The sequence below is a fragment of the Equus quagga genome, chromosome 8 (genome assembly GCF_021613505.1).
Source record: "Equus quagga isolate Etosha38 chromosome 8, UCLA_HA_Equagga_1.0, whole genome shotgun sequence".
Taxonomy (NCBI): Eukaryota; Metazoa; Chordata; class Mammalia; order Perissodactyla; family Equidae; genus Equus; species Equus quagga.
The window spans coordinates 103,185,386-103,200,107 of NC_060274.1; the positions used below are offsets into that span (position 1 = coordinate 103,185,386).

Genomic DNA, 14,722 nt, shown 5'->3' on the forward strand with positions numbered 1-14,722 from the left:
TCAGAGTTACTTTATACATTTCTTTTTGTACACCTTTCTGTGGCTCAAAGGTTATTCCAGCTACTCTTCATAAAACTGTAAGCCTCTCCATTACCTGACTTTGACTGCTTTGTTCTCACTGTGCAGCTTGGAGTGGGGAATGGAGCTTCTAGAAATCTCTTGGGTATAGAAGGGAAGGAGGAGCAGAGAACATGAAAATCTGGAGAGAAGCTACAAGAAGCTGACCAGCAAAGAGGGCCAGTAGGCAGGTTAAAAAGGTCAGACCAGCAGCAAGACCCTCCTGCTGGCCCCAAGTACTTCCCCCGCAACACATGCTTTCCCCTTTATTTCTGAAGTCTATCAGCTAGATCTTTCTTTGAATGTATATATACGGCTAAGAGGGTGTCATCAGTCACTGATACTTTAGGACAAAATAGCCAGTTACTCTGAGATGAGCTGCATCAAGGAAATAGACATTTTACTTAAAGGAAAAGAAGGGTAGGTACTGTCGAAGTACAGAGCAGTCTGAGCTGTGCAGCAGCAAGTTTGGGGAGGGTACCAGTGGGGAATTTAGGGTAGCATGACTGGACACCCCATGGCTTGAAGAAAGGATGGTATTGGGCGTGAAGGTGGAGAAGAGAGGGAAGGAGAGCAGTCCCAGACAAACTGCCTTTCAACAATACTAAGCTGGTAGAGTTCGTCTCTAATCCAGGAAAGGGGAAGAAATCTCCTTCCATGTTTATTTTGTATCACAGGGTCTCTTACCCCTAGGACGCAGAAATTGAGCAAAACCATATTGTATAACAATTCTGGACTAAATAGATTTTTGTGGGCTAGTCTGGGTACCTAGTCACCATTTATACTACCACGGGAGAATGAATTTGGAGGTCCAAGAAGTTGTTTCTAATTGCTAATGCTAATCTGTTGCTAATTGCTAAAGTATGAATTGCTGTTAGTAATACACAATGAGTATGTAGTCAACATTTCTTTTGGTAAGGAAATATGCTGCATAGTAACTTTTTTAAACCAATGTGTGTGCCCACTACATGCGAAGCACTGTTAATGTCTTTTACTCATTTGACTGTAAACAAAAAAATAAAACGCAAAGCCAAATTCTTGGGATGTCTGTAATACTGCAAACATTTTTTACTGCATTTAATTTATACAAATCTAATAAATACAGAAGGGGGTTATGACCAAATGGATTTTTATTGCCTGTAAGCCATTACACTGAGAAGAAGAATATGGTACGTTGACAGCAGCACACTTACTATCCCATACTTTGGGACTTTTTACACTTGAAAAAAGAAATGTTCAGAATGGAACAAGACACGAGCCTGGTGGATGATCTAGTCTATATTTGGGTTTGATGGTCCTTTAAGCCCAGGAATACACCTGCAGGCCAATTCAGAGTACTAGGAACCAGGGTAAAGTTTTTACACACATCACAACAATGGCAAATTAACTATGAAACAAACCTTGCACATAAATGGTAAACTGTCAGGGGCACATCATTTTAACAAGGGTACGATAGAGCTGGCGCAGTGATCAGAAGTGGCTTCTTCTCACAATGGTGTATTATGAAAAGTACATATCTCACTTCACACGCAGGACATCACTTTGATGTGACTACAGAAAAAAAGTCAAATATTCTGGAAAAAATGTTTATGGTCCAATCGCGCACACAGCTGAAGCTCATTTCAGGTCAAGTTACACAACAAAAGAGGCTGATCTTCAAAAAAAATACTTGGCATTCTCCCCTTTAACTCTGCTTCCAGGTTTACTTTTTAAATGTGGAGTGAAATACAAGCATTTTTATTTGGTTCAACAATCACTGTGATTACAAGGACAAGGTCAAAATAAACAATGTCAAGGCCCCTCCTCCTTGTCCTTGTCCAGAGCGGTGTGTTATCAGCCTTCTTCTTCATCACTGTCTTTCATGGTAATGCCCTGCAGTCCTCCTCCTTCGGAAACAGAGGCTGTTGCCTCCTCTACTGTCAAGCGTCTGTGTAGAGTATCATAGGTCTTGCTGTTCAGTGTGCCTTCCAACACACCCTGCAATCGGAAGTCCCTATAGGTTTTCTGGAGGAAGAAGAGAGAATTTGCTTAGATAACTTACGGATAACATCTATGGATGTATATATATCTATATGTTCATGCAATCAGTTGGCATTTCAATAAATGATCCTGTGGACAACCCACTAATGGATTCAGATTGTGGCTGCCCATGTCAACCACCTTATTGGTGTATTTCGGAGGAGAAAATGAAATGAGGAGACTTTGGATGGTGCTATTCAAACTACAATGACTATGAACAGATCAAAATGTTGTGACTATCAGAAGACAAATAAGCTTTCCCCCCAAATATTACTAATTGCACAGAATTAACTATTTGAATAACCTGCAACAAAGATAAAATATGTACTTAGTACACTTTTAATATGAAGGCATTTTTAGTTTTTTTTTTTTTAACGATTGGCACCTGAGCCAACATCTGTTGCCAATATTTTTTTTCCCTTTCCCCAAAGCCCTCCAGTACTTAGTTGTATATTCTAGTTGTAGGTCCTTCTGGCTGTGCTCTGTGGGACACCGCCTCGGCATGGCTTGACGAGCAGTGCCATGCCCGTGCCCAGGATCCAAACTGGCGAAACCCTGGGCTGGGAAGCAGAGCGTGCAAACTTAACCACTTGGCCATGGGGCTGGCCCCGGCATTTTTAGTTTTTCAATTGAGGAGTCTTTCCTTTAATATTGAAAAATACATTACATTTTATAAAATGCATTAGCTTTTGGGAAGAGGTTTGTGGAGGGAGAGGATCAACTCTTATCAATAAAAGAAGTTTGCACTTTTAGCTTTTGTGAATTATAAAATTTATATGTACCACTGGGTAAAAATTTGTGTACACCCTAAAGGTCTGTATGAATTTTGCCCTTTCCTTTTCAAATTCCATTGGAATGTGAAATGTCAAATTCTGGCAAAGAGCTTCCCGAGATGGGCTAATAAAACATGTATTTACATTTTCTGGGGAAGCAGTAAATTGTAATTTGGTGTATTATGTCCAAAATAGAACAAAAGGCATCTTATTGTTTATATAGTGATTCTTAAAAATAACAGAACCCTGGGTTCTGTCGCACTTAAGATATGTAATCTACATAACTCCTCAATTTTCTTTTCCCCTTAAGTGTAATTTTCTTCATGTATGATTTTTCTATGACTAAGCAAAACTGGCATTTTATTACTGATTTTTAAAATTGCAGGAAAAATCTAGAATGAGTTCAATGGGGAAACAAAGAACAAATGAAGATATCCCATTCTGTAGAGGTACTTCTAAGGCCATTTTAAATGCTAAATATCTTTTAAGCTGTTTTTACTGTCCTATGTTAGATTTAGAATATTAAGCAGTCAGATTTCAATGGACTGGCCCAAAAGTATCACTACATATCAACGTGCCACTGTTGTGTTCTAAATGATTGCTAGAAGGCTTTTTTTTGGTTTGTACTTAATAGATGAAAAAAGTCAAGGGGAAGGAATGTTGCATTTTATGGTTCAATATTATAACTCCAATAGCTGGAAATTAACATTAAAAGATGCTTGATTTCACTCAACACAGTAGAAGGAAAATATAATATTCAGACAGTTGAGCTGAAGGTGCTTATTCACATGAGGTAGAAAGTGCTGATGGATGGCATCTTAATCCCCTTGATATCACACCTGGGTTACTCACAGACTTCTGGGAAGGAGGAGAACCCTTACAAGCTAGTGGGACCATTGGTATTTTCACATTTTATCTTCTTTCATCTGACTTATGCCCCACGGTATCACACCAAGTTTCAGAAGTGATATGCCAAAAGTAAGTATGGAGGATGAATAAATTTTTCATTTGGATAATCATTTGTTATAAATAAAATTCATATTTGAAAAGTCCACCACATGCCCCCAAATAAACGGAACTGTGAGGAATGCTATACCGTATCTGAGGTCAGTGTCTCAACAGCAGGTAAAGTTTAGATTCAGAGAGGTTTTTTTTCTTGAATGATCAAAACTATTTTCACTTGGATTTTAATATTTTAAAACACACACAACCACCATTCTCACATTATCTAAGTTATGAAGCTTAGTACTGCTAAGGTGGTACTCTCCTACATCAAAATTAGTGGTAATTTGCATCAGAACCTGTGAAGTAACTCTGAAAGTTTGCCTGGAGAATCTGGTAACTGATATACACGACATTATTACCATACAGATTTGTGGTTAGCCTATAACAGTCTAATAGTTAGACTGAAAATGTATCAGGCACACAAAATATTCATCTACAGATGATGTATCTGGGGATATAATTGTTTTATTATTTATTATTATTACTATTGTTCCAATGACAATTATAGACTGAGTTTGTGAGTTCCACTTTATTTTATTAGAATGACTTTCCTTAAACTTAGCATAATTATCAGTAAGTTGGCCAGGACAGATTTGTATTGTGGATGTGCCGTCCTGAACGCCTTCTAATTTACATATAATTAAAACTCCATATCCTTATTTTATTGGCAAGCAATAACCAGTTAGGGGAGCTGAGGGCAGGTTTCCCTGCAATCTCTCTCTCTTTTTAGAATTCATAAAATGTTATTGACACTTGGACATCCTCTGTGGCTGCCAATGAACGTCTGCTTGGCTCTTATTTAAGACAAGTGCTGGCCACGGGGTGCCGCTCACTTGTCTTCTTTTCTCCTAGTAAATGTCGTATGGTCACCAGGGAGAACACAAATCCATCAGCCATTTTGATTTGAGGATTCTATTTTTCCCCCTTCCCAAATAAGTCTGATCTTATAACTTTGCAAATAATTTCTTAGTCCTAAATATTTTGTGAAAATCTTACTGGAATTTGATTTTTGTTAGTGAGAAACATAAATGAACCAATGAATGTCTATGAGGGATAAAGTTGGTTATCACATAAATCTTGATGGCATCTGGGTTTCCATGGGCACAGAAGAATGACAATGCTTGTGAGCCGTAAGGACTAGATTGCCAGGGTGCTGGACTCCTGGGTAGAATACACGACTCTGCTGTAACATGAGGCCAATTCTAAGTGATCTGGATGGAAGGAGGCCTATTCAGGGCCCTTCACAATGCTAGACATGTGTTATTTAATAACTTCTTAAATTTACCGGAAAATGATCATTATATACATAACCATATAGGTTCTGAAGAATGATGCATCTTTGTATGAAATTGGTTAGTCTGTTTATATTCAAAGCAGGAAAAAAATAATTAAAACATTAAATCATTAATTCATCCCAATTTTCACTGTGGAAATAATCACTTTTAGTTATTAAATGAATCCCTAGGACTTGATTAAATCTATCAGCCCAAGAAAGCACTGGCTGAGTCTGGGGACTTGCTTGTGGAAAACAAAATATGGAAAGTCAAACATATTCATGAAATTTAATTTTATATTTATCAGTTTTGACTATTGGTAGCCATAATGAAGAATATATTAAAATAAGATAAATCATTGGCTTAGAGCACAATGGAAATGTCACCATGTAATGTGTAAAATTATTGTTTTTTTCTGTTAAAATATTCATTGGTGCTTGATCTTTAACTATAACGATGTACGAATATGAGAAAAGGAATAACTTTGAAAGAAAAAAATGATGGGCTAATAAAAGATGGAGTTTTACTCTAAAAACAAAGTAAAGAGCTTAATCTATCTATACCAATTGGCTGAATATGGAATTTCCGACGTCTTAAACACAGTAGACATTGGCTTGAAAATGTGGCTGATCATAAGGGTAACCAGCTAATCCCAACATTAGTCACTGTGTAGACTGAAACCGTAACATATACATGTATTTAGAAGGTAAACACAGATTATCCTGATTCTGTTTAATGAAAAACAAACTTCATTTGAAAGCTCTCCAAGTGACAGTTACAGAAACAAGGAAGAAACAATGGAGAAACTAAGGCAAATATGAACAGGTCATAGAGTGCTTTCAGTTTCTTTGTAAAATGAATAACACCTGGTAAGAAGGGTTCTGGATCAAAGGTATCTTGTACATTGAAATATAATGTGTTTAATAATATTAAAAATTAGCGGGTGGCTAGAATTTTACATGCTATTTATGAGTAATCATGATTGCTATGACTGCACATTATAGATCTGCTTCTATGTTCCAGATGTGCCAATTTTTTTACTTTAAAACAGAAGTTTCCTGTTTTGGGATCTTTCTAATCTGTGATAAGCTGTGTATCTGTGGCACAAAAGAATCTGTATTTAATCAGACTGCAGGAACCAAGAGAACGATGGAAAATATTTTAAGGTGGATAGAAACATCCTTTAAGGATGGAACACAGTAGTTATTCTCAAACTTTAACATTATTTGGAAAGCTTCTTAATACATAGATTGCTGGGCCCCACTCTCAGTCTGATTCAGCAGGTCTGGGGCAGGGCCCAAGAATTTGCGTGTCTAACAAGTTCCCAGGTGATGCTGATAATGCTAGGTCAGGAATGACACTTTGAGAATCACTGTGTATACGTGTGTGTATATATACGCATATCCACGCACATTAATATGTATGTGTATATATACACATGCACATACATAGTGTGTATATATATATGTATATAGGTGCATGTGCATATACGCACATACGCATTTGTATGTACCACTTTGATAAATGGTACTAAAGTGGAAGTAAAGGTCATTTGTTTAAAGGAACAGCTGATTCTCAATAGCTTATAGTTGTGTTTTTAACCATAAGGTAGGATTTGTCTCAATTAAAGAAAAAAGTTACACTTGGAGCAAATTTTGTGCTTCCACTAGAATTTACAAAACATGAAAAATCATGTTGAATAAAATATATCATTTTAAAGCCTGTATTCACTAAATATAACATGTATGTTATTACCTTTTCTCTTGAGGAGCAAAAGTCAAAATGGCCTTGCTGAACTGATATGACATCTGTTAGTAGTTTTCGATGGTACCTAACACTCAAACTGATCATCTCTTACATATAAGAAGTGGCATGCCTCCCAAAGAATTCAAGCAGTGATAATGTATTACTTTCATATCAGGACATAACAGAATAATGGATATTCTCCTTATCCTACTGGCAAATACAATTCAAATGCCGTCATAATGATAAATGATCCTAATAAATATGAAGGAAATGTATTAGGAGAAACATTTCTATACTCAAGAAAAGTCATCCAAAATTATTGTGGACCTACTACAGTTAGGTAAATGTGCTAGGGCCTTTGTGTACATTATCTTAAAATGTGATTACTTGATAACAAAATATTTTTTATTAGTGCAAAAAAGACAAATTTATTTAGTAATCTAACTGAAAATGGAAGCAAACAGCAGCACATCATTGCTGAAAGTGACGTTTTTAAAGTACTTACATCCACTCAGTTATATCAAATACCATTTTCTTCTATGTCAATATCTTGCCATTATTCTCTATAGCTTGGTGGGCAATTCACATCTAGACACATTTTGTTTACCTTCACAATCTTGATGAGTGTCTTCAGTTGGTAAATATGAAGCTGAAGGTCTAATCTATCAGCCAACCACACACAAATGACTTTCATGGAATTGCTGTACCATTGCTGGAAAGAAAGATGGGGGCAGAGGGGAGGAGGACAAAAAAGAAAACAACCTGTGCAGTATTCATTTAACAGATTCGGTAATGAGGGGGTAATGAAACACTCTGAAATGACCACAGATCAGCACTTGAAGTCAATAATGCTATAATTTCCTGTTAACAGAATTGTATGTTTTGCTAGAAAATCTGCTAAGTTGACCTAGGCTGTTCTTTACATGAATTAACATTACCGTCTTTCAGCTGTACCATATTCATGGGAAACAGTGTTTCTGCACTTGCAGCCCGGCAGCCTGCTTTGTAATTTGTAGGTAACAATGGGTACTAACTACATGTTATGGGACTGAATGGACTGCCAAACAGCAGGAAAAAAACAGGTAAATTATTTTCAAAGGAAAATTTCCTATTAGCCTGTATGTATGTAAAAAATCAAAGAGTAGATGCGTTAAGCCATAACACATGTAGTCAATACCTAGAAATAACATTTTAAAGGAGTAATGACAAAAAGTACTCACAACTTTTTTGAACGGTAATCCTCAGTCACACACTCATCTACTATTGGTTGTTACATATTTGACAAGATGTTCTAAAACCACCTAAAATAAAGATCTGACATCTTAGGAGGAATCATCAGGATGGAATTCTTGTGCCTTATAACAATCACGAAACAGATGTCAGTTGACCACACTATGAAAGGAAAAGATGCTTCATTTTGCAAGTTTTTGGAGGGTTCATATTGTTTTTTCTCTTTATAACAACTTTCTGGAGGGAGAAACTGAAATTCTTCTCTAATGTAATTTCCTGTTCCTACATAATGCCTGTGAGTATAGTAAAAGGAGAAATTTTATTCCTATTTTCAAAAAAAGGCAATCTGCCATCAGTGGTGATATTTTCAGAGATTCAGTGACTATGTGCCAGAGGTAGGTTCAGGTCATGCTGTAAGAATAATAATGCTACTCATTCAGATAACAGTGAGAAATATCAAAGCCCATCTAGCACTTAGGAAATGACAAAAGAGTTTTCAAGAGAAGGAATTTTGTGTCTTATTTGTGTATACAAACATAGTGACATTACAGATCACATATGTGTGTGCATCTTTTCTTAGGTATTCAAACAGAAAAAAAATCTTAAAAAATATTTTTCTTTATATAATAAAACAGTAAATTCAACTTCTAAGAAATCTCCAGTGATACAAATAAGTCTGAACTTCATCTGTACTTGTACTAACATTGTTTCAATAATATTTAGTATAAGAAGTGGTATTTTAAGCATAAATTACAGATGAATTAGTTTCACATTTCATCAGACTTATTTCTATTAATTTGTTAGTATACTGAACATGCATAAAATAATTAAAATGAAGAACTGATTTACTAAATACTATGATATCAAATAGATGAACGAACATTTCCAGTCTTTAAAATGTGGAATAGATCATGATTTTAAAAAAATGTTACTTATGTATTCAATTTTGCTCTTTCCTAAAGATCAATTTCTTAATTTTCAGGACATGTAAAGTGTCAGAAATAAGTTTTATAAAATGAGATACTTAAACTCCTAAATTCTTAAAAAATAAACTGCTAATGAATTTAGTACTTCAGCTGACATATTAAATCTCAAAATCTTCTATAGACTTTAATTTCTGATATTTAAATTCCATACTTCCTTATTTCAAATTATTTTTAGCCTCAACTTCCTGAGTTCTATTTTAACACAGGTAAATATTCACAGGTATTAGTGATATTGAATATGAGTATACTGAATGAAGACCCTCACCCCTACACCACTCTCCAGATAATTTGAAAGCTAAAATGTAGTCATAATGGTTATCACTCTTAAATAATAGTGCTTCTGCAGGGGATAATAAATTTTTCTTTTTTTTCAGGGCGACAAAATATGATATATTGTACGAAGTCCAGCATAACATATTAGTTAATCTTAAATCTGTTAGACTGTAAAGTTACCATATATGGTAAGTTATATGAATTGGAGGAAAATAAAAATAATTTAAGATTACTACATATGCATCTTTATGTTCTTAAAATCCTAACATCTTTTAAAAGTAACTTCATTTTTCCATTACATATAAATGACACTTATGGTTAAGTGATAATTGAAAGGACATCTAATAATAAAGAAATTTATTATTAATCTAACTTCTTTAAACACAAGGTCAAAATTATGATTTTAGAGAAACACATTTTGGGAATAAAATGATCTAAAGTTAACTATAAAAATAGAGAAAAAAGAGAACTATTGTTAAAAAAATGTTTAAGCTACTTTAGCATCATCTTAAAAGCAAACAAATTATTCTATAAGGAAAATTCTATAAGAAAAATTATTCTATCAGATAAGAATGCATATTTTTCATTCCTAAATCAAAGCATTTGGAGAATCCAGCTAAATCAAGCAAATGAGAAAGCAGTAGCTTAGCTTAGAGTTTCTTTTGCTACTAAGAATGAGGTAACAACAACAAAAAACCCAGTAGGACCGTTTCTTTCTTGTATATGGTGAAATACACACAGATACCCCTAAACAAGCAAGCAAGCAGACAAAACCATCAAACGGAAATCACTAGCACTTTCCTATTTCTGTTGCTGGAATTGATATGTTCTTCTTTTGGATGTGGAGTATGCTAGGTCCTGTTTTTGCATCTTGAGAAAAAAGTCAAAGGTAGGTTAGCTTTCTTCTCCCCACACCAAACCAAACCAACCCCCCAAAGCAAACAAAGAGGAAAAAAACCTGAAAAGGGTGAATGTGCAGTTTAGAGTAAATGTTAGAAAATGTCCTTCCATTTTGGAAAAGTTAATTTTATAAAACAACTTGGTTGACTATTCTCTTTTCCCTTCAGGGGATGACAAGGAAAGGGCGTCACAGCTCACACCGAAGTCCTGGGCATGGCATTACGGCTTTCTTCTTTGCTTGGGTCTACTTAGGACTAAAGCAGTAAGTGTATATTCTACTTTTTTTTTTTCTACAGCAATCCATGACAGCAGCCTACCACTTTAACAAAAAATAAGGTTTTTTTTTTCTTTTTTGTGGTTCATTCAGCTCCTGTAAGGGCATGCATTTCTCACTTCATTTTCTTGAGATATCTCTTTTAAAGCAAAAATAAAAGAAAAGGAAAGGCTAGGGTTGACTCTGTGAGACCCCTGTATTTATTCACACTTATTGTGCATGACTGTAGACTGGTAAATCATATTAGCAGCCCGTCTCCCCATCAAGCTGCTACTTGCTTTCCAGCCCTGGGAAGGTTCAACAAATCAACAGGAGCACGGAAAACAGAACATCAGTCTAATCTAGTGTTTAAGGTGAAGTTTTCAAACCCAATCTAAGAAGATCTTTAGAGCAAGCAACAAGCTGAAGGGCTCAGAAGGTGGTATTGACAATGAAAGAGTGTTGAAATATTGAGAAGCGCAGCACTTGTGCATTTTTAATAACAAGAGGGTCAACAAGGACACAGCTCCCTCAGTGCCAGGAGTTGCCACTGACTATGGAAATTGCCACACCAGAGCTATAAACGCTTGCAGTTCATCAGCTTTCTTAAACAGTTCATCAGCTTTCTTAAACACCCTGAACCCCCTCAGTGGACCTTTAGTCTTGAATTAACAAACCAAAGCAATGAAAGAGGGTGCAGTCTGAATGGCTGGCATTGATCCCCAACTGTGTTAGCACTGCTACAGGCCCTGAAAAACTCTCTCCATTGTCAATAGAAATTGACAAACCTTCTCTCCTAAATAGTGCAGCTGAGCCGGGCGGGATCCACGCAGCTGTAAAGGGCTCTGCTCTTGGGGCCGGGGAGCACTAACAATGGAACAAGCATGAGCTCTTTGTCAGTCCCAGACTTGGCAATTTTCTAACAAGGATTAAAGTTGTTTCTCCGCAGTGCTGGTGAAAAGAGATTTAGCAACATACCGTGCTTTCTTCATGCAAGTTAAAGAGAAGTAGCTAAGGAATTTCATTATTCTGTTGACTAGTGAGAATACAGAACAAATATATTAAATATGCACAGCTCCCTTTTCTGCCTGATTTATAACATTTTGAGGATGATTCAATTAAATATAACACTTATTGCCTGGAAATAGGCACTTCACATTTATTTTGGAAGTCTTATTTTTAAAAAGTCCAGCTGCTTGCCACCTGGAATGAGGTCTCAATACATACTAATGCACAATGCCTTTAGCCCTTCTGTGACTGATATTCCTAAATCTAAATCACAAGACCACATAGGGTTTATATATCGTGGCTGCTTCAAGCAAATGATTTCTGTCAGAATGTGGCTTCTGATGATGATGGCGAGGTAAAAATAGCTGCTTTGCTAGGGAACAACTCTGTGATATATTTGCTGCTTAAGTGTTTAGCTTTTTATTGATTATGAATTGGTACAACTAGTTGATATATTTCCATTCTTCTCCAGCTATGCTTATCTCAATAGGTGAACAACAGTGGGAAAAAAAAAAAAAAAGAACCAACACTTTTTAGTGCACTAAGATAGGGAATGGCTAAATTTCCACAGTATGTATGTATGTATGTATTTATTTTAAGAAAAGCTGTCTGTTTTACAAGTGTTGAGGCACCGTGTTGAAATGAAATACCATCTGAAAATCTCACCTTAGGAGACGGGTACCTTTTAAACGCTAAGTTGAATTAAATAAAAAGAACAAAAAATAGTATTTTTGAAATGCTGAAGGTTTTGGTAAGTTGAAAAATACAAGCCATCCTTTAGATCATTTTGTAGCTTTAGACAGCAACAAAATATTTGGAAATGTTAATACCCTACAGTTCCACAAGTATATTAAAAATATAAATATCTCACTATACACTGAGCGTTCCTTTTGTCAATAGTACATCTATTTAATAGAACTAAATTCCTGGCCACTCATTTCCTATTTCTAAATGCTAAAATGCAAATTTAACATAAATGGTAAATTTGATACAGTAATACCAGCATTTACCCCCTATTCAAGGCATCCCACAAAAATGACCATTTTTGGTTCTACAAAACAGACCTCCGAAACATAAGCATTTTTTAAGTGTAAATTTTTTGCTGGTTTGGAATAGGAGTAAGGGCTTTTTTAAGGAAAACTGAAACCAGCCAATTATGGTTAAAAATACCGGAACTGTTCAACCCAGCCTATACCTATCAACATTCCCAGTGAGCCCCAGAGGCAGACATTCATGGGGGAAGAGAGAGATCACATCCGGACACGGCAGCTCAGGGCTGGCTGTCACACACCAAAGGAGAAGAACATCAACCCAGAAGCTGAGAGGGCGAGTAGTACTGGCTCCTTTATGCTCCTATGGGCTTGACTGAGCCTACCTGTCACTTGCTTTCTCTCTGCCTCAGTTTTCTCATCCGTAATATGGAGGATAGATGATATGAATCTAGCTTTAAAATAATATATTTTTTTTTAAATTATGAAGGATCTGTTTTGTCTTTTTTTGTGAGGAAGATTGGCCCTGGGCTAACATCTGTTACCAATGTTCCTCTTTTTTTTTTCCTCCCCAAAGCCCCAGTGCATAGTTGTATATCCTAGTTGTAGATCATTCCTGTTCTTCCATGTGGGACGCCACCACAGCATGGCCTGAAGAGTGGTGTGTAGGTCCGTGACTAGGATCCGAACCGGCGAACCCTGGGTCACTGAAGTGGAATGCGTGAACTTAACCACTCAGCCACAGGGCCGGCCCCTAAAATAAGATTCTTATGCTTTCCAGAAATACGGAGATTAGATTTGACTGTCAGAGGAACGGGCATGATTAGAAACAATATAACTTGTGATTCTTGTAAAAATGAACTGAAGGGAAATGCCAATTGTCATTCTTTTTCTTTTTATATGCTGCTCTTCTCTGCTAGAAAATGCAAGTCTAGAGTTCCAGGACTTTCCATTACTTGTTATTTTGTTTGCTTTTAACTCATTCCTTTTGGCCTTTTAGTAAAGTACAGACATATAAAAATGAGACAATAAGTATAATGAGGAGTGAATGAGATTTATAAAGAACTGTGAGGTACAATTTTTCTTATTTTTTTGCATTCTGATTATAAAGCCATTTGATCTTTTTTTAATCCTCCATAGGAAGTTCAAGTGCATCAGTTAAAATCTCATTTAATTCTTACAACAACCTCGATGAGGTGGCTATTATTATTCCCACTGCGTGTATGTGGAAACTGAGTTTAGATTAAGCAATTCACTTCTACAAGTTTATACAACAAGTATAAGTGGCAGGGTTAAGATTTATACCTTATATCTCGAGGTATAAATCTCCAGAGTCTGTGCTCATGACTACGAGGTTATCCCATCTCTTTCTAGAAAATAGTCTGGATTTCTGTTCCGTTAATAAAATCTCTGATTCTTTAAGGGTAGTTTATTGCTTCCAGTAGACAAGTAAGAAAACAACCATCACCATTCCTGGAGGTTCCTGATAGGCATTGTAACACAGGATTGTGAAGTAACACAGGACATTCTTATGGATTGTTTCAAAGAGGCCCATCACATTTTCTTATAAGTAAACACAATCCGCATTTCCAAAGACCAAAGATATTTGTAAACCCCAAAATGTAAATAAAATTCTTGAAAAGAGTCACACTTCCTGTCAGGAGAGCCAACCAAATGGCTCTGTGCCAGCCATCTCCCCCATGTCCCCTTCTTAAGACCTTTTAAAGTGCCATACACCCTAATGCTTAGGAACACTGGAAAAAAAATGTTTTCACTGAAACAAAACAATGCAAAGTGAAAAAAAAGATCTTTGGTCCATTCATAAGGGGACTCGATCTATACATGCAGCTTTCTTCATTTTTTTTTTTTAATTTTTTTTACATAGAACAGAGAAGCATCTGATTCATGTCTTTTTTCTTCTTTGTTTGACAACCTCATATTCAGGGTGATTTTCATGTTTTAACTGGATCAGGAAGTCTGCAAAGGAGAGTTCATGAGCACTATGGTGTCTGTTAAAAGAGGGAAAATGTAAAATGTGCTAACATGAGAGGGTAGGCATACACTACCTAATAAATACTTGTTGAATGTTGAAAACACTTTCCCACTCTTTAAGTTCATTACTTTTCTCCCCAAACTCCCCACACCTTTTCTTTTAAAAATAACCAAGATATTTCCAGAATTAGATCCTCTACAATTACAAAACAGAGTA

General features: G+C 36.0%; 1 protein-coding gene across 2 annotated transcripts in view; it reads right to left on the reverse strand.

Annotated features, from left to right (window-relative positions):
* Positions 1 to 1,112: 1,112 nt before the first annotated feature.
* CADPS2 (calcium dependent secretion activator 2) overlaps positions 1,113 to 14,722 on the reverse strand; it is a 495,748-nt gene continuing 482,138 nt past the window's right edge. For both annotated transcript variants that reach the window (XM_046669954.1, XM_046669956.1), the window contains 2 exons: positions 7,482 to 7,586; positions 1,113 to 2,061 (listed from right to left, as the gene is read on the reverse strand). In XM_046669954.1, the coding sequence (XP_046525910.1) occupies positions 1,891 to 2,061; positions 7,482 to 7,586 (276 nt within the window). In that variant the 3' untranslated portion in view covers positions 1,113 to 1,890. The remainder of the gene's footprint in view (positions 2,062 to 7,481; positions 7,587 to 14,722) is intronic.